Raw genomic sequence first — 23,583 nt, forward strand, 5'->3', positions numbered from 1 at the left:
TAAAGTTAGAGACACTATCTGCAACTACATGAAAGATCTGCCTAAAAGCTAATAGAAATGTATTCTTCAAACCTAACAGCTGAACACATTTGCTGTGGCAATCATGTCTATTAAAAACCCAAATAGTGAGATGTTTATAATTACAGCTCTCTTAAACTCAAGAAAAGAACATTGCCTGACAATGATTACTCCAGAATACTCAGACTCCCTGACAGACATCTCTTTGAAGAAATCAGAACTGATTCATTGAGCACTGAACAAACCAATTCCTGATGAAAGGACAAAGGGGAAGCTCTCTCCAAACCAGCCTCCATTATGGAGATAATGGAACCACACAATCTTCTGTGGGTACATTACAGCATCATTGTCACTTCAAAGGGTTTTTCCTTGAGCCAAGGAAGTTCCCTGTCTAATGAGGGAAGCTGCAGGAGCGTTCCCAGCTGTGGCAGGACTCTGCAGAGCTGGGAGCCCACAAGAGGGGCCTCACTGCAAACTCAGACAAAAGCCCTGCGAGTTTTCCAGGTCTGACGCATTCTACTCGTGAGAAGCAGTATTTTGTGTCTAGATTGCATATCGGCAATGTTTTGACCATTTCTCAACCTAGAATGCTCTTATTGTATATATCCTAGTAAAAAACAATACATATGTATTGTCAAGCATGTATAAAATACAACCCAACAATCATTTCCTCCCCTGTCCTTACCTCCTATTTGGACTGGTGCATAATGATGTGTTGTGGTTTAGAGACATTGCCTCTACTTTCAGAACTGAAATGAAATGTGAATTCGTGCCAAATGGAAGCCAAAGAAATGTCAAATGTACTTGATTAAAAAGCATGTGTTTCCAAAACCCCTGGCAAAAGTGAATGCACATCAAGTTGTTCACTGCCTCTCAGCAACTGAGTACTCTATCCTGGTATGGTTTCACTAGTCCCCATTAAGAACTCCAGAAGCTTTCATGCAAAAAATATGGAATATCATTATTAATAAAACTGGAATTGTCAGGTACATAGCAATACATCAACTCACAGAAATATTTTAATAATTTACAGAAGTTTTAGCACTGTCTGTTACCTTTTCCAGCAATCTATGCCTGTAGGTAGCCAAGCCTTAAGGTGTCTGCTCTCCCAACACCTCAGCACCCAAAGGTTTACAACCCTTGCTCATTCGAAAATTCAGCTAAACATAACTGGCAGAAACAACATGTTCCTGTCTTACTAAAATATGGAGCTTACCACATTTTTCTGTAATATTCTAAAAACTCTAGTAGAGCAGAATCAAATATTGTTGAAAGATGGCACAGACAGCACAAATTCAGAAGGGTATGAAGGTATCCTTTTGAGGAGGCAAGTAAAAAGGATGAAGAATGTTGACACCTCTTTGCCACCATAACAGACTGTTATGTCTTTTTCTCTTTCAGAACCCATCTCTGAAATCTCACAAGAGTATGAAGAGATGCTTCCCTCTTTACATGTCTCATGGTCAGAAGCCCTAAATTCAATTTTCTAAAATACTTTTTTTTCTGTAGCTGGAGAAAGTAACACCTTGAATATATCCTGTGCATACTGTAAAGCCCTTGGTTCTGTCACAAGAGATTGCTAAATTCCCCAAGTTGAAATTCAGTGTGCCCTCTCATCTTTTATAATGAAGGTATCATAAATCCTTTCAATATAGCTCTCAAAATTCCTAATTGATACTTCACCTCCGTGTGTTTGGAGAACTTATATCACATTTAACAGCTGATGTCTGTTGATACAGTTCTTCTTCCCTGCCCCTGTCCAGCACAAAACCAATGTGTGCAGAGGTTCGTGCTCTCCCTCATCCCAGCACCACGACAACCACACCACTCCCCCAAAGCTGTAGATCCACCTCTGGAGCTGAAAGGCACAGTGAAGTTCCTGTGTTTTAAATGCTTAAATATAAAACAAGGCCTATGCAGAACTCAAAAAATGAATGATTCATGAAATAAGGAAACAGTAACTCGATCATAACAAATATATTTGACCTTTAAAGCAGTAACAACAAACAATAAAAACACTCAAGCTTTCCTTTGCTGCCAAGTTTATTTTCCTCGTAAGTTGTGCCCCATTATGCTACAATAATCCTTCATTAGTCCAGCCCAATAAGGCACAGTCTATCGTCTACCTATAGTTGTCTGGTGTCTATTTAGTTTTATAGCAAGCAAGCAATTTGAGAATATGGTAATAAAGCCTCAATCACAGTAATGATGTATGATGGGTTGTAATTTCTGTGTGCTAATGGTTTACAAACAGTATCCCAATGATGACGGGAATCTCATTGATTCACTACATGAGTGCAATAATACCAAAATAACTTACTATAGATCACTGTTTACTCATGCACATACTGATAACAACCTCTATATATTTCTATATACAGATATATAGAAATAAAATTAGTATTAGTCTTTCTACATAAAAGTTCACACAGCACAAAACATTTTCTGTTGAGTTCCCTAAATCAACGTTTAAAGTTGAAATTACTGCGTTCCATGGGTTCTTTGAAAAGCAACGCATTGATTTTAATCTGCTTGAAGCAATCAATTACTCCCTGTCCTCTTTATTCCAAACTGTAATGAAAACTAAACTGCGTTGTCTTGAAAACTAAATGTGAAGATGATCATAAACAGAATTTAAACTCCATGGATTATTCATATCTACCCATTTAGATTTGCCATTTCCATTATGAGTACATTTGCCATGAGCATTTAATGGACATCTAAAAGGGAATTCATTAAAGCAGAAGCTGTTGGCAGCACTTATGGGCTTCAGACTGCTTTATGTGTGCCTTTAATAGCTCACTATTATAAAAGTGATATATTGTGTTCATCCCATTAGTAGTTTGCAGAGAGGTCAGTAAGACATAACAAATCCTTTTGAGTATTGTCAGAATCAAAACTAAATCACAGGGTATTTTTTTTCAAGTGGCATATTATGACCCAAACAAGGTACCATTTTAGGTCATCTAAATGTTGATGATCTTAGCCAAGTAAGAATTTAATGGCCCTATAGACAGTTTGTTCTTTTTCTTAATGAAAAATATGTGAATTATTAATGCTGTCTCAAATGCACATATTTTAAAAATTTGTCATAACTATTAAGGTTAAGCATGCTTAAAAATGAAACATGTATTTCTCAAAAATATCTTCTCCCTTGTTTTGGGCCTAAGGAGTGCCAAGGCAAGCAGGAAGCTTAATGCCACCAACATGTGTGTAGAAACTGCAGCACAAGCAGCCTCCACCCACCTGCTTCCCCTCCTGGCCCTCCAGAAGTGATCAGGAGGGATGTTTTTGCACAAGTATTTGCTTATTGGCACAGCAGGAGAGCAAAACACAAACTAAAACAAAGTTGAACAGCAAAATGTAATTCAGGGTTGGAGACAGAAACAACTCCTCACATCACAGATCAGTCCCACTTGACAGGTTTATGCACCTCTAGAAATAACTTCATATTATTCACCATCTAAGTATTCGTGGTGGCAGCCTGGAAGTGTTCCTGAGATGAAATCTTTATACAATACCAAACAGGTATCTGATTATTCACTGCATGTTCAGCAGAAGCACTCCCACCCCAGTCCTTCGCACACAGCACAGTCCTGCTCGTTTCCTTGTGCTCCCTCTGCTGACTCTGCTGCCTCTCACACAGCCCGTGCTTCCCAACAGATGGGACTGATGAATTTATTTATTTGTAAAGGAAACAAATAAAGGCATTCACAGCATGTACAAATAAAACTGTTTTTAAAAGGATCACCACAATTACTAATAAATACTAATTATTAGATTTATTTTTCAAAATATGAATTTCCTTAAAATCCCAGCAGTTCAGAAAATCATCTGAGCTTCCAAGGGTGCTGGCAACTTTACAAAGTAGTTCTGATACTGCACTAAATTCAGCCACGGTGCCATGACACTCAGAAATAACTTCTGCAGGGGGCTGTATAAACTGAAGGCAGCTGCAAAGCCTGTGCAGTTAGAATAAGTCTCTAACACCTTGAAGACCTTCTAGTCTAAGCAGCTTGGCCTTGAAAAAATAAGCTATCATCAACAGCTTGAAAGCTTCTGAAGAATCAGATTTCTTCAAAATATCTGTACCAGCCCTACTGTAGATTCCTAAAGGGAAGCTGCTCATCTCTCATGGCTCACCTTACCTGGATGGAAAGATCCTGACAGCGCTGATCTCTCACCTGGGTCTTTATGAAGGCTCCTAGAACTGCAGGTGACAAGCCAAATATTCCCTGAGGAGAAGAATAACCCAAGGTAGGTTGGTTTGCCACATGATCTCATAGAAAGATGCTCATTTCTCATGCAACACAAAAAAAGGGGAAACAATAAAGAGGCATTTTCCTTTTCCTGGAGAAGAAACACCATCTGGTACCCTCTAACACCATACCTGTGTGCTCTTTGGCTTCTCAACACCAGAGTCAATCACATAAGCAAAAGTAGCCTTTGTATTTTATTATTTTTAAAGTAGTTTCTTAGTTAAACTTGATATTTGGAAATGTCTTACAGCTTTTCCTCATGGTACTATAAAATGGGATGAAAAGTACAAATGGTTCAAATATCTAGAAGAAAAGGGGGAAAAAAAAGAAATCAGAGTGCAAGTATTATCAAAATGTTCAGATGAGCCACGAACTGCCACCCAAATAAAACCAGAAGTGCTTACTGGAGGCTCTGTCCTTAACTGAGCAAATGCAGTTTCTGCACAGATTTCTGTGCAGACCTTTCCTGGTACAGTTATTGTCACACAGGTGGAAAAGGGAGGAAGTAAGTGTGACATCTTATCTGCCTTAGAGGAGTTTCTTCTCTTTATTCACCATGAAGCATTTCACAGTGATGTGGATGTTTTCTCCATCTGACACTCCCAGACAGTGTGTACATAAGTCATGTGAAGGCAAGGGTAGACCAAATTTAAAAAAAAATTAATTTGATTGAGAAATCTGATTACTTTATGCATCTGGAAAGTTTCCAGATCAAAGGCACTGCAAAACAGAGGAAGTAACTGAAGCCTCATTTCTACCTCAAATCCTAAAAGGTTTCTCATCCTATGTACTGGACATGACTGCTGCTCTGAAGAAAAGAGTCCTTAGGAGCTCGGCTCCACTGACTCTCTCCTCTGGAGTGGAAGCGATGCATTGCTGGTCAGGTGACAACAGCTTAACAAAAGCCACAAAGGTTTCTGTACATGCTGCTCCATGAACACTTGAACACTGCTCTTTCCACACAGTTACTTGTAAATAACCCTAAAAAGCATGAAAAAAACAATTAATAGACCATAATAGGAATACAAAATGACCAATCCTATTTAATTTAAAAAAACAGGAGTATTGATATGAGAGTAAAAGCTAAAAGGAGGAACTGCATCTCCTTTGCAATTCTGGATTAACCCAAAACTTGCAACTATACCAAAAAGCCCCAACTGATGGACAGTTTCCATGCTGTGTTTAACACTCACTTTTTTGTAAGGTAAAAACCAACTGACCTTGAGGTCACAAAGGGTGGAAGTTTGCACTTTATCTACTCAATTTCACTTTTGTTTCACATGTAAGAATAGAAATCATCAGTGCATGAAGCTACCTGGGAAGATTGCTACTTAGGTAGCAAGTATTTTCTCAGGGAAAAAAAAAAAAATTAATGAACCGAAGTTAGTGCTGTGGAACAATTCCTGTTTAAGAATGCTGCCAGACAAAAACATATTCCCCTTTATAAATCTAAACTGACAACATTGTTCTAAAGGAAAATCTAGAAGATCATCCAGAAGACTGTTTTTGTAATACACTAATTGCTGGTAACTAAATTCAATTCATTAGTAATTTTGAAGGAAAGGTTAACAACTGATCAGGTAAAATCACACAACCACCCTTTCAGCAGTGCTGGACAGTGCACACCACAAACCCAGGACGCAGGTAGATAACTCACTCAGTATCAACAAGAATTTTCTAACCTCCTGGGATTTTACTGGATTGTTCTTTGCATGATTTTTATCTTTGAATTACACAAATATGCAATAAGCAATTTAATAATTAACTTGAATCATAAAAATTGTTGCTGTCTAATATTAAAAAATTATTCACTCTGCTCTGAACTCTGGTGGTTAATTTACTTACTGCAAGGCCTGTTAAATTAATTCATTAAGGTTCTTTAATAATAAAGATACAAGACCAATGTACAGCAACGAAACCAGTATATTTTAGATGAGTAAGTCAAGTTAGCCTGGGCTGCTGGGGTTGTTTTTTTTTTCCCAAGATGCCTTATTTGCTACTTATTCCTTCTTGCTAAGCTGGTTTTGGAAAATGCAGCACAAGTGAAACAGTCCAGCAGTTAGAGGTTACCCAGAGAAGAGAATCTGCTTGAAGTGAAATATGTGAATTTTGAAACAAAGAGCATAATCAACATAAAAATGCAAACAATTTTATAAATAGAAAGTCATATTTAGTGATGTGGGCAGCAAACATAAACAGTGTCAGAACAACCAAGTCTAGCCATCAAAGACAGAGCAGAGGCTGGAAAGCCACAAAGCAGACACATGTGAAAGCTGAATCCAAAACAACTGCTGTAAAGCAGAAACAGGAGTTCTATTAGGGTCTATCTGTACCAGAAAAACATCATTAAGCAATGCAATAGTTCCTCTGTCCTACAAAAATCTGAAATGCACTTGCATTTAAAATAAGATGTAAAATGCTGAAAGACTGATTCTTTTAACTTTTACTGCTAAACAGCATTCCCAAACTATCCATTCCTGATTCAGGTAACGAAATTAACCAAAGGGGTGGCAATCACTCACATGCCAAGGAAATACAACAAAATATTAATCTACACAAGCACTTAAAATTCAGTTACTACTATGCGTATTTTATATATAAATCAAAATATATCAAAAGTTCACTTCGTTACAGATGCAAACATCTCCACATGTGGAATTAGTGACTCGTGACTTAGATTAGTTTTGCAAATGAACTATCCACCTTATTTCACAGGCAGTTTAATGTTCTGCCAGCAGAAACACTAGAATTTTCTGAAAGCAAATCAATGAACAAACTCAACCTCATTCCTCTTCAAAACACACTTTTGATATTATTAGGAAAGTATTTTCCTTCTTGTCCTTTAAGCATGCAGCAGGATTCTATGTTGTTAAATTGCTGTACTAAATTGTCTGAAAAGTAACTCTGAGTAAAATTCAACCTGTTTGCAGCATTTTGTGACACACTGTACCACTATTTTATCAGCATTTTGTTGTCACCACAGCTTCTCTCTCCTCCTGCCACCAGCTCAGTTCATGCTGGGCACTTGCTATTAGAAAAACAGTATTCTCTCTCACATCACAAATTATACTCACATCTAAATAACTCAATAGTTTATTTGCCAAACACTTAAATCATCAATAATTTGGAGTTGAAATAAGATTAGATTTTAAGTCGGCAAGCGATGGAATCAATTCTGAAATGTTTAAGTATTATTTTTAAAATATTGCTTATAGCTTAATAGCATCATAGACGTAACTTCACACAGATATTGGCTCTAGACAGTAATTATACCCTCAGCCTAATGTTGCAGTTAATGGACATACACATTTCAGTGATAATTGCAATCCCTGAACATGATAATGTGCCTTTATTAGCAGCTACAAAATAATGCTCAGCAACAGTCAAGTGAAGAACTGAACTGTGTTTATTATTTATTGTTAGTATTGCCTGATTCATGTTATAAAATTCTAAAATAAAATAGAGTGGCACTTAAACCAGTGCTTTAATTGCAAACATATGAATAAAGAATATCTCTGTAATGAATCATGCAGGTTTAGTTGTCATGAGCAAGGAGTCCAAAGGTAACGAGTGAGAGAGACAAAGGTGTAAGTGACAGAACAGCAAATACACTGCAATTCAGGGGCGAAAAAAAGAAAAGGAGGTTTTAAGGACTTGAATGTTTTAAACATCATTGAAATAGAAGGAGGAAGGCAGGACTATATCATGTAAAATTGGAGAAAAGAGAAAACAGGATAAAAATTCCCCAAGCAAAGGCAGAAGGGAATGTGCTGTACAGTCCATGAAGAAAAGCATCAATTCACACATAAAACAACCACATAAAAAATGATGGAATTGAGGACATGTAAAATGAAGAACACTTAACAACTCAACCTAATGAAGAACCCAGTGTTTATGATTCCACGAAGTTCTGAGTGTTTGTCTCTATGTCCTGACAGTATGTTTGCTGTACAGAATTTCCAGGTAATGGAGCAATTCAATAAAGAAATTTCCAGAAGTAGTTAAAGGACAGACATTATGATTTAAAGTTTGCCAAGGTTTTGTTACTAAGAATTACTTATTTTGACTTCTGTATTACTAACACTTACCTTCTATTTAATTCAGCATGGGCTGTTCAGTGAATTTGGATTTTTCATGGTGGGCACTACTCAGTGCTTCCCTGCCATCCTGTAGCTGGAAAAGCACAAACCTGCTGTGTCTGATAAACCACAGGCAGTTGTGCTGGGCTGTTCCTTCCTCCACACACCCACAGGGGAAGGCTCTGGGTGCCTCACGAGGAGAGGAATTGTGCAAGAGGTGCTGGAGCTTTCCATCAACACCAGAGGATCCCAGGCCCACCAAAGCCAATCCCAACTTTCTTTTCCTGGGTAAATTGCAGGGAGATTGGACGAGAACAGAGTGGGATCTATGAAACAGACCAAAAATGAAATTTGTCCAATGAACGGAAAAATACCAGTGACAATATTTTTCTTCTGAAATAACCGTTTTTTATTCTTCCTAGAATATGCCACAGAAATAAGTTGTATCCAATTCTCACTGTAATATTTCCTTAACAAACTCTAAAAGTTAAACTTAAATGAGAGGCATTTCATGCAATCTGAATTATATTCAGTTCAATTAAAAATAATTGATGCATAGTGAAATAATTCTTCCCAAAGCTGCTGTAAGATCTTCAAAAAATAGAGCTACTTAATAATTTTCATCTCCTACAGGCTAGAGAGAAGCATTATTGCATATTAAAATTGGAGTGTGGTTTTCCCAGAGGTAAAAGAAAGTTATTAAAACAACCTATTTATTGTTGATATAACTATCCATTTGTGCTACACAAAAAGTAACAATTTCAGTACATTAAAAGAAAAGCTAATTAAGCCATAATTAGTATTTTCTATGTTTTGATAATTAAGGGTTAGTTGGCTATTTCTTTTCAAATTTCTATTTGAGGTAACCCCAACCATGTCTTTAATGAGCAGCTAACACTATTGAATCCCTGATGGCTGAGGAGTTTAGTGACCACTACTACATTACTTTCATTTATCACTGCCTCTTTACGTATAAATTAAAGTAGCCCTGTAGCTATGTTGATCTACTTTATATCAATTTCTTCATCCATATCAGCTGAATATGTATGGCATTAACCTCATTTACTAGTTTGGAAAAGCTGAATTAAAATGAGATCTAATTTCTAGTGCACAGAACAATTTCAAAACTGCCTGCTAATTCCCAGCACCTGTCAGTGTTGGATCTTCACCTCGTGGTAATGAAATAAAACAGTGTATGTATTTTACAGCCAGGAAAGGATAATCATCCATAAGGGTTAAGATATCATTAATCATGGAGATGCCAGGGCCCAGAGCTTTTGCTGAGCCACTCACAGCTCAACCCCTCCACTCGCAATGATCCCACTGAAGGCAGTGGGACTGCTGCAGATCTCTGCTCTCGTATTGCACAGAGGAAGAGTGGTCACACACTACACAGTAAGTGTATTTCTCTTTTTTGCTAGGTCATGCTTTGTGTCTGCAGGCAATGTAATCAAAGAGATATACACATACTGAAGAAATCTCAAAATAACAAGTCAAGAGAATGCCCCTTCCAGATGAGAGGACAAGCCTGTGTTCAGTGCTTAGGTGACACCTGACTTTACATGTCTGGCTTTCAGCTGCTGCAAACACAACCTAGCAAGAAAGCTTTTTTTTTCCCCCTCCCCTCTAAATGCACTGTAGTCTAAATTCTAAACCCTTGAGACACTTTTTTGTGATGGCACAGATCTGCCCAGTCTAACAGCCCAGCTTCCCAGACGGTGTGACCGAGACCCCTCCGGTGCCAGGTGAGTGACTGTATCTCTCCTTGTGTACGTGAGGCTGTTCCCCAGAAACCCTGCAGCCAGGATTTTCACTCCTGCTCTCCCACCTTGGCTCCCCATCGCTGCTATTTAAAGCTGGGGCAAAATAAAATCACGTCTTGCTGAAACACCCCTTTGCCAGGGATCTTCACTTCCAGAGGGTTCCCTTAAGCTGCAGTACCCGGAACGGATTAACCACGCCAGGACTTCTCGGAACACATTCAGGGCTACCGCTGGCTGAGAAAGATCCGAGCAGGGAACAGCTTCACAGTAAAGAGCCCGCCTAGGTGCGTTTGAATGGAAAACAAACAGACAAACAAACGCTTCCTCGCACACGCGGACACCCGGCGGGGCTGCGGCCCGGCCCGCCGAGCTCCGGTCCGACAGCGCCGCGCGCTGGGCCCGGCGGGACCGGCACCGGGACCGGCACCGGCACCGCCACCCGCACCGCCACCGGCACCGCCACCGGCACCGCCACCGCCACCGGCACCGCCACCGGCACCGCCACCGCCACCGCCACCGGCACCGCCACCGCCACCGGCACCGCCACTGGCACCGCCACCGGCACCGCCACCGGCACCGCCACCGGCACCGCCACCGCCACCGCCACCGGCACCGGCACCGGCACCGGCACCGGCACCGCCACCCGCACCGGCACCGCCACCGGCACCGCCACCGCCACCGGCACCGCCACCGCCACCGGCACCGCCACTGGCACCGCCACCGGCACCGCCACCGGCACCGCCACCGGCACCGCCACCGCCACCGCCACCGGCACCGCCACCGCCACCGGCACCGCCACCGCCACCGCCACCGCCACCGGCACCGCCACCGCCACCGGGCAGCCGCAGCAGCTCCTCGCCTGCTCCTTCCTCGCTGCACTGCTCACTAATCATTCTGCTTTCAATCACAAAATATTCAACGACTAAAAGCATTCGCCCAGAAAAACAAAATGCAAAGGAATTAACAATAAAAAGAACTTTCTGCCTCTATGCCTATCATTTCCAAGAACTAGAACTATTTTTCACTTCCCAAATAACTCCTAATGCAATTTTGTGGGAAAAATCTTCACCCAACGCAATCTCTTTTTTTTACAGTCACTGTAACAGTGTACATGTGGAAACTGAACTGTTACAAGAGTCAGAATTCCCGAGTATGAAGGCACCTTAAGCTTGTTTCAAGTTCATGATTCTACGTGAATTGAAGACATTTCAGTAACTACTACCTTCACTCAGTTGCATTTCCTTTGATACATTAATGGGCAAGACTTACCACTTTTATTGACCCTCAGCAATATCTTATGGACAGTTAGGGGCAGTCCCAGCCAAACCCTGCCCACCCCATAGGCCTGTCTGAGGGGAACTGGGAATAGCTGCGCATTGAACTGCTCCAGGGAAGGCTACAAACTCTTCCTTTTGCTTTTTCCCTCTCTGAGGACAAATGTCTGCTTAGCAGCACTACTTTTCCAGACAACTTTCTTCCTCCTACCCTGCCAGCATCCAAAACAGCAATACACCACAAAGCAGTGACACTGTGAAAATTAAGTCATGCCAGCAATAAAACAAAATATGTACGGATAGATAATAGATAGAGCAGTATTAACAGTCCTGTACAGTACCAGAGAGTCCAGTCCAGTATTCAACAGAAATATAATATATATATATTCACTCAAAGGTCTGTCTATTCTAAAGCCAGTCAATCTTAATGAATCATTTTTGTATTGAAATAGTTATGGCACTAAAAGTGTATCACAGCATCATGGAAGAAATCTCCAAGGTTTTGCTCTCCTTCCCCAGACAATAAGCCCCAGCGGGCTGGTTAATAAGAATGCATTAATTTACCTAGCCACTTCTCTTTTCCTGTAATGAGTTTGCTTTTATTATATGCACATGCTTAAGAATATGAGTTCATTATTGAACAACATTTGTATATTTATATAGAAGACTTGTTCTACATTTCCATTAGACTCTTCACCATTGTCTAACCATTTTCTGTTTGTCGGTATGGAAGCATACGAGCAAAGAAAATCATTACAACATGGCTGAAGCATGCAAAATTTCCATTATCCATTCTGTAAATAAAGCAATCCAAGCAATCCTGAAGATTTATATACATGTGTATTAACTTAGTCATTTGATGTATGCCTGAATTTTCTGCTTCCAAGTGTGAGCCTGTTTCTTGCCAGTTTGCAGAGAGCTGCCAGCAGGACCCGTATGTGAGGATTTACAGCCGTGGGGGCAGCGTGCCATCTGCTGCTCTCCGAGCTGCTACAGCAGCACCGGCATGGCAGCACCCAGTGCTGCCTTCTGCTGCCTCTGAGCTGCAGAGTGCACTCAGCCTGCCTGATTGTAAATGTTTACAAAAGTACCAAAACAGGGAGATGAGTTGCCATCACACACAGCATTTGTTACACAAGCTGGCAAATACTGTGCTCCAGACCACGGGAATCTACCCATGCAGATTAAGGCCTCCTGTACCATGCCTGATAGAACAAAAAAAAAAAATTGACTGTGAACTAAAGGATACTGGTAAATAATGTAATCAAACCACTGAAAAATAAATAACTTTGAAACTGCATTTGCAATGAACTTTAGGGGTCAAGAGTGGGGCTGGAATTCAGGAACATCCTTTGAATGGTCACACACCTGGAGACCCTTGAAGAACTTCTGTCCCAGCCTGGTTCCATAGGAGCACATGCCAGGGGCAAAAGCAGTGTATGAAATATGATTTATCACCAGTTTGATTCACGTCCACTGATGGGGTGGGGGAAAAAAGAGAGACAATGAATCAACAAAAAACTGTTTTCTTAAATTTACCCTACAGTGTTTTAACCCATCCTTATAGTACAGTTTATTTCTTTCTGTTCCAAGTGTTCAACAATAAATCAGTTGGAAACATTAGCCAGCATTTTCCTCAGTAATTAACTATTTCACCCTCCCTACACAGTGCAGGGCACAGCCAGGCTTGTGGTCACTCACAGCACACTGCTGAGCTGGCAAAGGGTCAGCTTGGACATTTTTCCTGCTGATAACAAAGCTCTAGGTGCTTAAATATAAATAATGCACTGTCCATTTTTGCCTGCTGCTCCATACACACACAAACACTTCCTCCAGCTCTCACTAAGGATGCATATAAAAAGCTTGGGATACAATCTCCTACCCAACCCCTCAGAACACATTGTACAGTGATGGGGCCTCTTCAGGCAGTTACACCACCATCAGTCAGGATAACAGATGAAACAGAAACCCTCAACATCGGATAAAGAGAAGATAGTAATTACAATGGTATAATAAAATTATTTAGGAACAAATAAAAGAATATTATTATAAAGAGAAATTACAGATCAGAATGACAACTACTGTAGAGCCTTTGAAGTGCTATCAGTAGGAATTTTGCTCACGAAAATACCTGGAGCACTACTACAATTTTATGGGGTACCTCCTGTTCCTTAGCATTAGAGAAGTCCACCTTTTAAAAGAACAAGTCAGCTTTGACAACTGAAAGGAACACATTGCTTTAATGGAAAAGTAATTCAGTATAGTACAAAACTTTGTTTTTAATAGTAAGTGAGAAAGTTGAAGCACATTTCAAACCTGAAGAGGTAAAAATATTCTGGAGATTGGGACCTTCCTTGACAGAAAGCAAGGAAGTTGTGCTACACAAGTGAAGCCAAACCTCAGTCACTGTCACAATTCTTGCTAAAGATTTGCTTGAGGCTCCAACAGAATTCTTTCTCAAGATCAATTGATCTAATCTTACTGACATTCTCTTTATAACATCTACATTATGACTGTCCCCTACAGTTAAGGTGAATTAACTGCTGCTTCTTCAAAAATGCATCTTACTTTTCCTTCTCTGTATTTAAAATGCAGAAAAGCCAAGTAATGTGAGAAATACAGTGGAAACCACATAAATGAATAACTGTCAAAAGAACAGAACTATTAAAAGAATAAATCTTGTGTACCCAGCTGTGAAATATAACACAATATAGCAGAACCCAGCTAAATGTTTGAAATAAAAATTGAAATGCAAAGTAACCTAAAATTGTTTAATGAACATTGCTACTAAAATATTAACTCCTTGCATGCCAATACTCCAAAGCATACATGGTAGGAAGCTGTAAGAGATGGTCTGAAATTTCCCTCATTTGCCTCATGCTCATTGCAAGGACATAGACTAAGACCCTGCAGACCCTTACTGAAGTTCTGGCCTGGTTGAGGTGGATGCTTGCCAAGTGATTGTTTGCAGGTGTGCTTGTTGTGCCACCATGGTACACTGCTGCGATCAGGGCCTGGCAAGGAGCAGCTGTACAGGATCTGTACGCGTACAACTGCTTCACGGAGCAACAGGCCTCATCACAATAGCCTATGGATTTCCCCACCTCTTGACCAGATGCCACTTGCTTTAGAGAAAGACTATAAAATAAAGGAACTTTCTGAGGTAACTTTGGCGATTTCCCAGAGAATGAAGATGAATCTATTGGCTGGACCACAAGGATTTCATCTCTCCATTGGTAGCTGTACTCCCCACCCCCCTTATCTCTCTCTCCTTTACTTTGTTTTCTTTATATCTCTCTCTTTCCTCTGTTGCATAATTGTTGTTGCTGGCACTCAATAAAAGTGCACTGCTGTGATTAAACTGTAAGTTGCCTTTGCTGTGTGTCTTTTGCACTCTGAGATCAGTAAAACGAACCATCACGACCCCGCTTATACTAGCGGATCATGACATTAAATTGGCATGACAGACAGAGATTTCTGCTAGACAGAAGGAGTGCAGATTCTGTGTAGTCTGTAACAGGGGAAGGAAGTTTCACTCCAGCTGCACCTAGCCCGCCACTCCAAAAGAGTGAACGGTGTCTAGAAAGCCAGGGGGGTTGTGGATGCCAGCCTGGTCAGGGAGAGAGAAACAGCAATCTTTTCTCACAGTGGCTTGTGAGAATTTTTAGGGACTTGTAGGAATGTGATAACTTGTTAGTCTAAACAATCTGCTGGTGGTGCTTTTTCACCTTGCTTTTCTGTTCCTCTCAGGGACAGTGTGTGAGAAAGATGTTTTTATTAATGAACCAATCAAATAGAATGTATTGTATTGGTCTATTTAAGCCAAAGTTTCCTTTCCATAAAGGCCTTCTTTTCTTCCTTTTTATGCTGCATCCTCATCTGTTCTTGTGTCATTCTTGGCGCAAGGGTGACAGGGGGTGACTCAAATTTCCCCCAAACTGCACACACCTAGGTGAAAAAGCACCCACACTCATTTCAAGGCTCTGTTTTCAGAAATTCACAAAGGATCTCCTAGTGCAAAGGGCGTGACTGTTTTGTTTTTGTTGTGTGTATGAATTTTGACTGCTGAGCATAGCAAAAAGACAACCAGAAATTTATACTCAAGGAGTACCTCCCAAGCAGCTTCGGTCTCTTCACCCACACAGGGAAGCGAAGGAAGACACAGCAAAAGCTGTCTGTTTGTGTAAATTAAGTCTATATCTCCCTGTAGTAGTTTTCTGGTCCCTTCACAAAATAACTGAAAGTCCCCTTTGCTGCATGCCTTTTGCACTCCGAGATTGGTAAAATGAACCATCATGAACCCTGCTTGTACTAGCGGATTGTGACAGAAGACTGATTAGATGAACAATAAGTGGTTCCCTCTCTCTCCATCCAGTCATTTTCCCTCAGCTGAGCTCAAGAGCTTTTATGGGTAACATATATTGGCAGGTTCGTTTCTGCACAGACTGTTAGAGTTCAAATGTTGTGGTTTACAACAAGTATTTACCTTTCAGCTGTGCTGAAGCTGCGCTTTCACACTCTGATCCAAGAACCACAGAACTGCCAGTTTTACTTCTTCATTTTTATACTGGGTAACTGAGCATCCATCAAAGAAACTATCTGGAAAACTTTATGACACAAACATTTTCAGGAAGAATTTTGAAATTAAAATATATTGCCACAGCCAATCTCTTTAGGAACCCATCAACTATTTTTGTTTACCCAACTTTAAAGTTCTTCTAAGATTTTGTGACAGCTGCAGCTGGTCTGTAAGCTGCATAGATAGTTTGGCCCCAGCAGACACGGACCGGACCAGCCCAGCTCTTTAGGGAACAGAAGTGAACAAGTGCCCAGGTGAGACGATGATAGGCTGGATTCAAACTCAAGCAGGGGACCCTGGCCAAAGCCTTTGAACCATTAATGCACCCATTCCCTTGGCCAGCGAGCTGGGTGCAGCTAAGACCCCAACCATCAAGTGCATGAGTGTGGGAAATCGAAAGCCCCTCTAAAAGGGAGCGCCCACCAATGAACCCCGGGCGCCTGAGCTCAGTGCGCTCTTGGCGCTCTTGTCACATGCCTGTCTCCAATATCAGCGACAAGATTTCATTTTATTTAGATGCTAATTATGATAATTGTCCATGGTTAAACATAAGCATCAACACAATGTTTTTCTAATTACTTTGTCATTTGAAATTTCCTCAGATGTGTGTTATACCATGGTGAATTTGTTAAAGTGCTTTGGCTTTTTTGTCTTGGAGCATCCCTTTCATACTGAAAGTAACAGAAGTCTGAGAAACAGGAGTCTCAAACTGTAGGTACAGAAGAGCATTTTGCGTTCCCTGGACACTGAAGCTCTCGTACTTAGAAACAAATTTACATACGGACCATAAAATGCAGTATCACCCTCACTCCCCCATCCCTCCACTTCTGTCTGTCCTAAAACAGAAAAATCTGAAACAATGATTTTTCTGCCCTAAATCCTTGCCTGGTAAATATTTCCATATTATCAGGATTGAGTTCAAAGAATCAATTTCAGTCTGTGTCAGCCAAGAAAATTTAATTAATTTTTTAAAAGGAATATTCCTTTACTTAATCTCACTAGTTCTTCTGCTATCTATTCCTTGAAATCCAAATTCCCTGGCAATTAAAAAAATTATTTCTCACTTTTTGTCAGGTCTGATATATACAGCCACTGGTTTAGAAGTCAGCAGCTACTTCATCTGTATATTAAAACCTTTCACTTTTAATAAAAAAATAGTGGAAGATAGCTAACACCACAGAACTCCAGGGTAAATTAGGAAGGAAAGAAACAAAGGAGAAAATGTAAAGCTTTTTCTCCACTTCTAAGTTGCATGTCATTTTTCACGTGTTAGCTAGCGGATGGAAAAGAATAGGATCAAACATGCACAAGGATTAAGAAAGTTTTTGCTACAAGAAATTGGTCATTCACAATAATCCCCAGCTCATTGCAAAACGAAGACTCTAGTATGCACAATTATGAAGCCAGAGCCTTTTCTATTCCAAGCTCTAGTCTAAAAAAAAGGCTAAATTTCCAGTTGTTGACCAGCAGTTCCTCTGCACTTTTTCACCAAAATAATGAAAGTAAAGGTAATACTACAGAAAACAGCAATCAGAACTCACAAGTAATAAAGTTTACACTTGTGGAACACACAAATGAAAGCCCTTCACCCCTCCTGCCAAGGCTCTGGAGAGATTACAGACTTAATTACCCCAAAAAGTTACAGAGAGGACGAAGGAACTGCTCAAGGAGAAAAAACAGCTTGGCCTGATTTGACACTGCTGCCTTACCACAAGAATTTGTCTTTCCTCTTGGTTTCTCCTAGTTCAACAAAATAATTATTTTAGCAAATAGTGAGATGGTAGGGCCCAGCAAAACTGAGATACAATTAAATAAAAGAAAAAAACAACATAAAAAAAGGAGACAAGCTCAGAATTTATATAGCCCAAATTTTATGGCAAGACATAGAGAGATGGCAGAGAGATGGAGAGACAGCAAGAGAAATGTGGAAGAAAGAAGACTGGAGTTTCTGTCTTTGAACTTTTTTGGTTCACTGGAGCTTAATTGGGTACCACATAATCCATTTAAGATCAGAATTCATCAAGTCAGAAAAAATTAGGGGCAATTAGGTGGGCAATTTAGGTTCAATAATGAAAATCCTCACCTCCTTCAAAAGAGCACACAAACATCGGTATGTCCTTCAAAGAGGTGTCACGAAATGAGGCAACTCTTTTACAAGGCTTTGCTGAAGGTCTTGAATAATCAACCTACGAAAAGTAAGGACAGAACAATGTTCCTTCCTTGCTAAAACTAAATGGATATTTGGCAGATTAATCATTTGACACGAGAAATGAAAACTGTGGCCCAGCATTAAATGCAGATCTCATCAGGTTCCTGACTTGCCTAATTTTTTTCCTTCAAGGTCGCTCCCCTTTCTGGATGGACAGGTCTGAACACTTCCTTAGGTTAAGATGCAGGCAAAAGAAACTCACAAGCAGAAATACAACTGATTGTTCATTTTACTTCATGAGTTCTGCTGACTGTGAGGAGAGAACTGATGTGTGCGGTACTGGATAAGTCCCTGCACTGAATTTCCTGTGTCTATATGTATTTTTGTCAGAGAAGAAATGTGTTTTAATCCCTTAATGGCTAAGAAATATTTATCATGAAAGGCTTTACCAGCATCCCTTGCAGAAGGAAAAAAACATGCTTACCAGATCCATTTCCTGAGTCAGTTCTGAGAGAACCATTCCTGTTAGACAATGGTCCACAATGCCCTATGGGGGAAAAATACAGGATTGCTCAAACATCAGGCTTTGCAGTTACCATTTTCCAGAATTACTAGAATCAGATTGTATTTAACATTTCTAGAATGAAGAGGAATTGTTTGGCTGATACTTATTTCCTAAGATGTTTGGAATGCTTTCATGACAAATTCTATCAACATTAATAGACCTTTATATTCCGTAATTACCTCTGAAAAAAACCCTCTCATCATAAATTTTAAGAATTGTCTGATAACAAAAATACATCTGAAAGCAACTTCCTTGGAGTCTAGAAATTCACTCCTACACTTTTCTCAGAGGTCTCAGAGGTTCAGTATTCTAGCACTTGAAAGTCAAGCTGCATGAAATTCAAACCATTAGAAAAAATTAAGCTGTGCACAGATGAAAAAGATCAGAGGGCACTCTCAAAAATACATGCTACCTATCAAAAAATTAATTCTCTTCCCTCCACAGTAGTTTACAAAACATTGGTCTGAACTGAATGATACATTCCATCATTGAGAACTTCTGTCTAAAAAGCGATGCAGGGTTTGTTCAGTATTCCATGTGAGGATACAATTTCATCATCAGGGCTTAAGACCCTTGGAATGTTTTAAAATCAGATACAATGCACAATTGTGCAGTTAATTAACAACATTTAACTGTCTTCATTCAGCTATGCCAAAACTTTTATAGAACAATTAAATCTGCTCCTTGTTAAAACAACTAAAACCAGTTGCTTCTAAATCAATCAGGTCTTGCCATTTAATCCAAGGAAGATCTCTATGTACTTTTACAGCTGCAGTTTGAAGCCTCAGCTCACCTAGTGTCCAAAATGCCAAGTCATACTTTTCAATATTTTCCTGCCATTTGCTGCAATCACACTCCTTTTTACAACTCTGAAGATCACCCAGAGTCCAACTAATTAAAAATCTGGCTATTTACCAAGAGGCCTCACTTTTCACTGTTCTGTATTTTGTACTGTCAACTTGCACCAAAGCACGTAAGGAGAGACCGTTTAGGGTCAAAAGTTACATTGCTGCCCTTTCTGCCTTTTATATTTCACATTCTGTGAAGAGTCCATTGGAATGTTCCTTAGATCACACAAACATGCAAAAAAGGAAAATGTACCATTTCCTTCACTAGGTATGAAACACTGTGTGCTGAATTATGAAGGGAGCTGGGAAAGGAACTGCAGACCAGGCTGTTAATCCCTTTCCCAATATTAAATCACACTCAAATTCACACTGGATGAACTTCAATCTGGAATGCTAATGTATATGTATTTGAAACTACCATATGCTAATTATTACATATATTAGTATTGTTTAGGGATTATTTCTTCAGTTTTTATATAAAATTTAATTCACTAGATGTATGGTTTAATTTTGTTTTTTGCAGAAATTCTTAATTTAACTAAAGAAATACCTTACGGTACTATACTTTGTATTTAAATCACTGTTTTTAATGAGCTGCACACTGAAGAGTCACACTGCAATAATTTTAATAATAAATGCAAACTCCAATTACAGTACATTCATAAAAATAACTGCAAAATGGTGGAGAAGTGTACTTGAGTTTGTTTTTAATAAACAGATTATTGCAACTTATCTTTTATTAGACATTCCCAAAGTAATTCAAAAAGTACATTAACTTGAACAGTATTACAAAGTAAGACTGAAAAGCAAATGAGAATCTCACTGGCAAAAAACAAAAACTGTTAACTTCATACTTCCTTGATGAGTTAGCAGGATCACCAACATATACACACATAATGGATCATGCTGCAAGTAAATTGCCAAATACCTTAAATTTTCCCATTGCTTTATCTCATCAGAAGTGGAGAAAGGCTTAACCTTCACACAGACATGTATCAGAAATGTCTTTCTACAGGGGCTGAAGAAAAATGAAAGCATTAAACAGAATGGCTTGACAACAAGGGTTGCTATTTTACAACCACACTATGAAGGAGTGCTCTGAAAAAGAAAACCAAAAAAAAGCTGTGACAACACGATGAATTCTGTGAGGCATCAAACCCCACAACCTCACACAGGCAGCAAACCCACCCTGGTCTTTCCCTATGGGACAATCTGTTTCAAGCAATGCACTTCACACTTTTTCTGCCCCAGTTTGAAACCAAAGAACATAACATGCCCATAGCTATAAATTAAGAGGTCCAAACAAAAAAACCTAACAAAATGGCAGAAGTGAACAGTTGTTTCTTACTGCCAAAACTTTTTTTTTTTACATCAGCAATAATGTCTTTGAAGATGAGCTGATTTTTCAGCACATTACGCAATCCTAATTTGTAATTTTAGAAAAGATATGAATAAGAGCTTGATGACAAAAAGAACCAGTTTGGGTTGAGAAGCTACATAGTTCAGAATGTAATTTCCTGTAATTACGCATTTTAAGATTAGCAATGCGAGTTTTCTATAAAGGATATGAGCTTAACAGTTCTAATAGAAACTAAAGCCATGGATTTTTTTTTTAAGAATTCCTATGGTTAGTAAAATAATTAACATTAAATACAGTTAAACATTTAGCAACGTAAAGTACATTACATACACAGTCATTATTCTAGGACACATGACAGCAGTTTTTGAATTCACAGAACACTGGCAGGTAAAACAGTAATAATTCATTCTGGTCCCATACGGTGGGCACTGATTATTTCACTCTGGAACAGCAGGTCTCACAGCCAACTCTTTTCAAGTTTTCACAGGCAAGAGACCCTATGAATGCTCTCAATTCCGTCTTCACTTCCCACTGGGTAATGGACTTTGCAGTGGTAGAAATTATGCTCTAACTAGCTTCAGACACCTCCTTTGCTCAAACCCTTATCAACGGCAGAAAGGTGATTCCTAAGAAAACAATTGTGTCAACAGAGATGGTCCAGCAGTTAGATAGATGCCGGCTGCTTTAACTGATTTGGGAGTAGAAATAGACCTGAACAAGAAGTGGCATTTTTGATCACAAGGAACAGGAGCTTTTTCTAAGAAACAGATTTGCATCCTAATGGAAAACATTAGATACTATTTTCTCCCACATACACATTTGTCATATTCTCATAACACTCAAGAATAAGGTGAACAAAATTCTGTGGATAGTTCTAGTCCCCCCTCTCCAGCTCCCTGAAGCCCCAGGCATCTCTCCTAGCAGCCTGTCAAAGTACCAAGAATCAGAAATGCTGGAGGCCCAGCTCTGCAGCAGCCCACCAGGCAGGCAGCAATGGAGCCAAGCAAACTGGCAGGAAACCAGGGATGCTCCTAATCGAAGCTTTGCTGACACTGAAAAATTCCCACAAATGCTTTCTTTTACACAACACTTGCTGACTGAAAACACTCTATTAAGAAAGTTCAACCAGCTCTACCCAAGAGCAACTTCACAGGCATAACTCCTGAATTGCCACAGTTGAGGGAAAAAAAATTTAATCTTAGTGGTCCTTTTACATGCCATGCCTTGTACTCAAGTATTTAAATAAATGCCAAAAATGACCTCTCTCACGCTGCCAGAGCCTTGCTGCTATCAGTGGAGCAAAGCCACAAGGGATGCCGGGCACATTCCAACACGGGACACATCAGTGGGTGTCTCCCGAAGTCCTTTCCCGTCCCCGCTTCCTTTCCCAGTCATTCGAGGCCGTTTCAGGGGCTGATGTTCATCTCGGACAAATTCTGCAGCCTCTGGTTTTCGGGGAAGAAGTAGCGCAGGAGCCCAGCACTGCCTTCAGGGAGCAGCAGCGCGGAGGAGCAGGTGCGGCCGCTTCCCCGCGGCGTGGAGCCGCCGCGGTCCCAGCCGAGAGGAGAGCGCTGGGAGCAGGGCGGTGGGAGCACAGGAGCGCCGTCGGTCCCGGCCCCACGCGTGTCCCGGCCCCACGCGTGTCCCGCCCCCGCAGCACAGCCGGGGCCGCCGGCTCGGCTCCGCTGGCCCCGGTCCCGCCGCAGCTGCTTGGGCAGGGCGGCTCCGGACACCTTCGGCCCCTCTGCCCGGCCGGCCCAGCGCATCCCGTGGCCCCTGCCCCGCCCCACCTGAGCGCAGAACTGCGGACCTCAGCACCGCCCTTCCTCCTCCCCCCGAGCTCTGGCCCGTCCCCACGGACGGCCCCGCACCGCCCGGCCCGCCCCAGCGACCAGCCCCAGGTCCCGGCACACACCCGCCGGGCGCCCACCTGAACGCGCAACGCATCCTTCCGAGCGGCGCATCCTTCCGAGCGGCGCATCCTTCCGAGCGGCGCATCCTTCCGAGCGGCGCATCCTTCCGAGCGGGCGGGCCCTGCGCGGGCAGCGGCAGAGCTGGGGCTGGCCGGGGGTGCGCAGTGTGCGGGCCGGGCGGGGCGGACCGGGGGCGGACACGGGCGGAGGCGATGCGGGGGCGGTGGGGACGCGGGTGGTGCCAGCTCCCCCCGGACCAGTGCGGCTGGAGCTTCGCGACGATAAAGGGCTGAGTAGTTGGTGTTTCCCTGTGGGCCTCATTGCCCACATTGCAAAGATTCCCATGTGAAGCCTGATAGCCCCAGAGAAGGGACCCACACTGGTAGAATGTTTCTGGAAATGGGAATTGCTTTATACCTGGAAGGAAAACATGAACTGGCTGTATTTGCTGCTGTATCTTCAGCAGTAAGGTTGAGAAGCAATTATTATGACAATTTAATGGGATAGGAAGAGTGGTTTCTTTGTACATGAACTATCACAGTTGAATCACTGAACCATGTGCTTTTATACAAAAAGCCTTCATTAATTGTTTGTCTGAAGGAAAATGATGGAAATGGGGTTAGTAAATAAATAGTTCAAGAGCAGAGTCTGTGGATAGAATATGTACATAAGTGTGAGTGAGAGCTGGGCCATCGTAGCATGGGTCCTCACTGGGTAATAATTAGCACTGACTCCATGATTGCAGAAGGCTGATAAATTGCTTTATTATATTATAC

The 23,583-nt window shown here is 41.0% G+C and overlaps 1 protein-coding gene across 17 annotated transcripts in view; it reads right to left on the bottom strand.

Annotated features, from left to right (window-relative positions):
• The window catches only part of LOC115497090 (ran-binding protein 17), an 82,218-nt gene extending 59,255 nt beyond the window's left edge, over positions 1-22,963 (bottom strand). For 4 of the 17 annotated variants that reach the window (XR_012058123.1, XR_012058124.1, XR_012058127.1 and 1 more), the window contains exons 1-6: positions 22,825-22,963; positions 20,463-20,552; positions 18,606-18,668; positions 18,056-18,158; positions 8,366-8,682; positions 4,167-5,258 (exon numbers count right to left, since the gene is read on the bottom strand). Coding sequence is in view for 3 of the 17 variants with exons in the window: in XM_032750857.3 (XP_032606748.3) it covers positions 15,942-16,000; positions 18,056-18,158; positions 18,606-18,668; positions 22,825-22,875 (276 nt within the window). In the remaining 14 variants the exon portion in view is untranslated. Of the gene's footprint in view, positions 1-4,166; positions 5,259-8,365; positions 8,683-15,309; positions 16,001-18,055; positions 18,159-18,605; positions 18,669-20,462; positions 20,553-22,154; positions 22,428-22,824 lie in introns of those variants that run through there. The other 13 variants (XR_012058128.1, XR_012058130.1, XR_012058129.1 and 10 more) reach the window with 8 other exon arrangements.
• Positions 22,964-23,583: the final 620 nt, after the last annotated feature.

The sequence above is a fragment of the Taeniopygia guttata genome, chromosome 13, assembly GCF_048771995.1.
Source record: "Taeniopygia guttata chromosome 13, bTaeGut7.mat, whole genome shotgun sequence".
NCBI classification, from domain to species: domain Eukaryota; kingdom Metazoa; phylum Chordata; class Aves; order Passeriformes; family Estrildidae; genus Taeniopygia; species Taeniopygia guttata.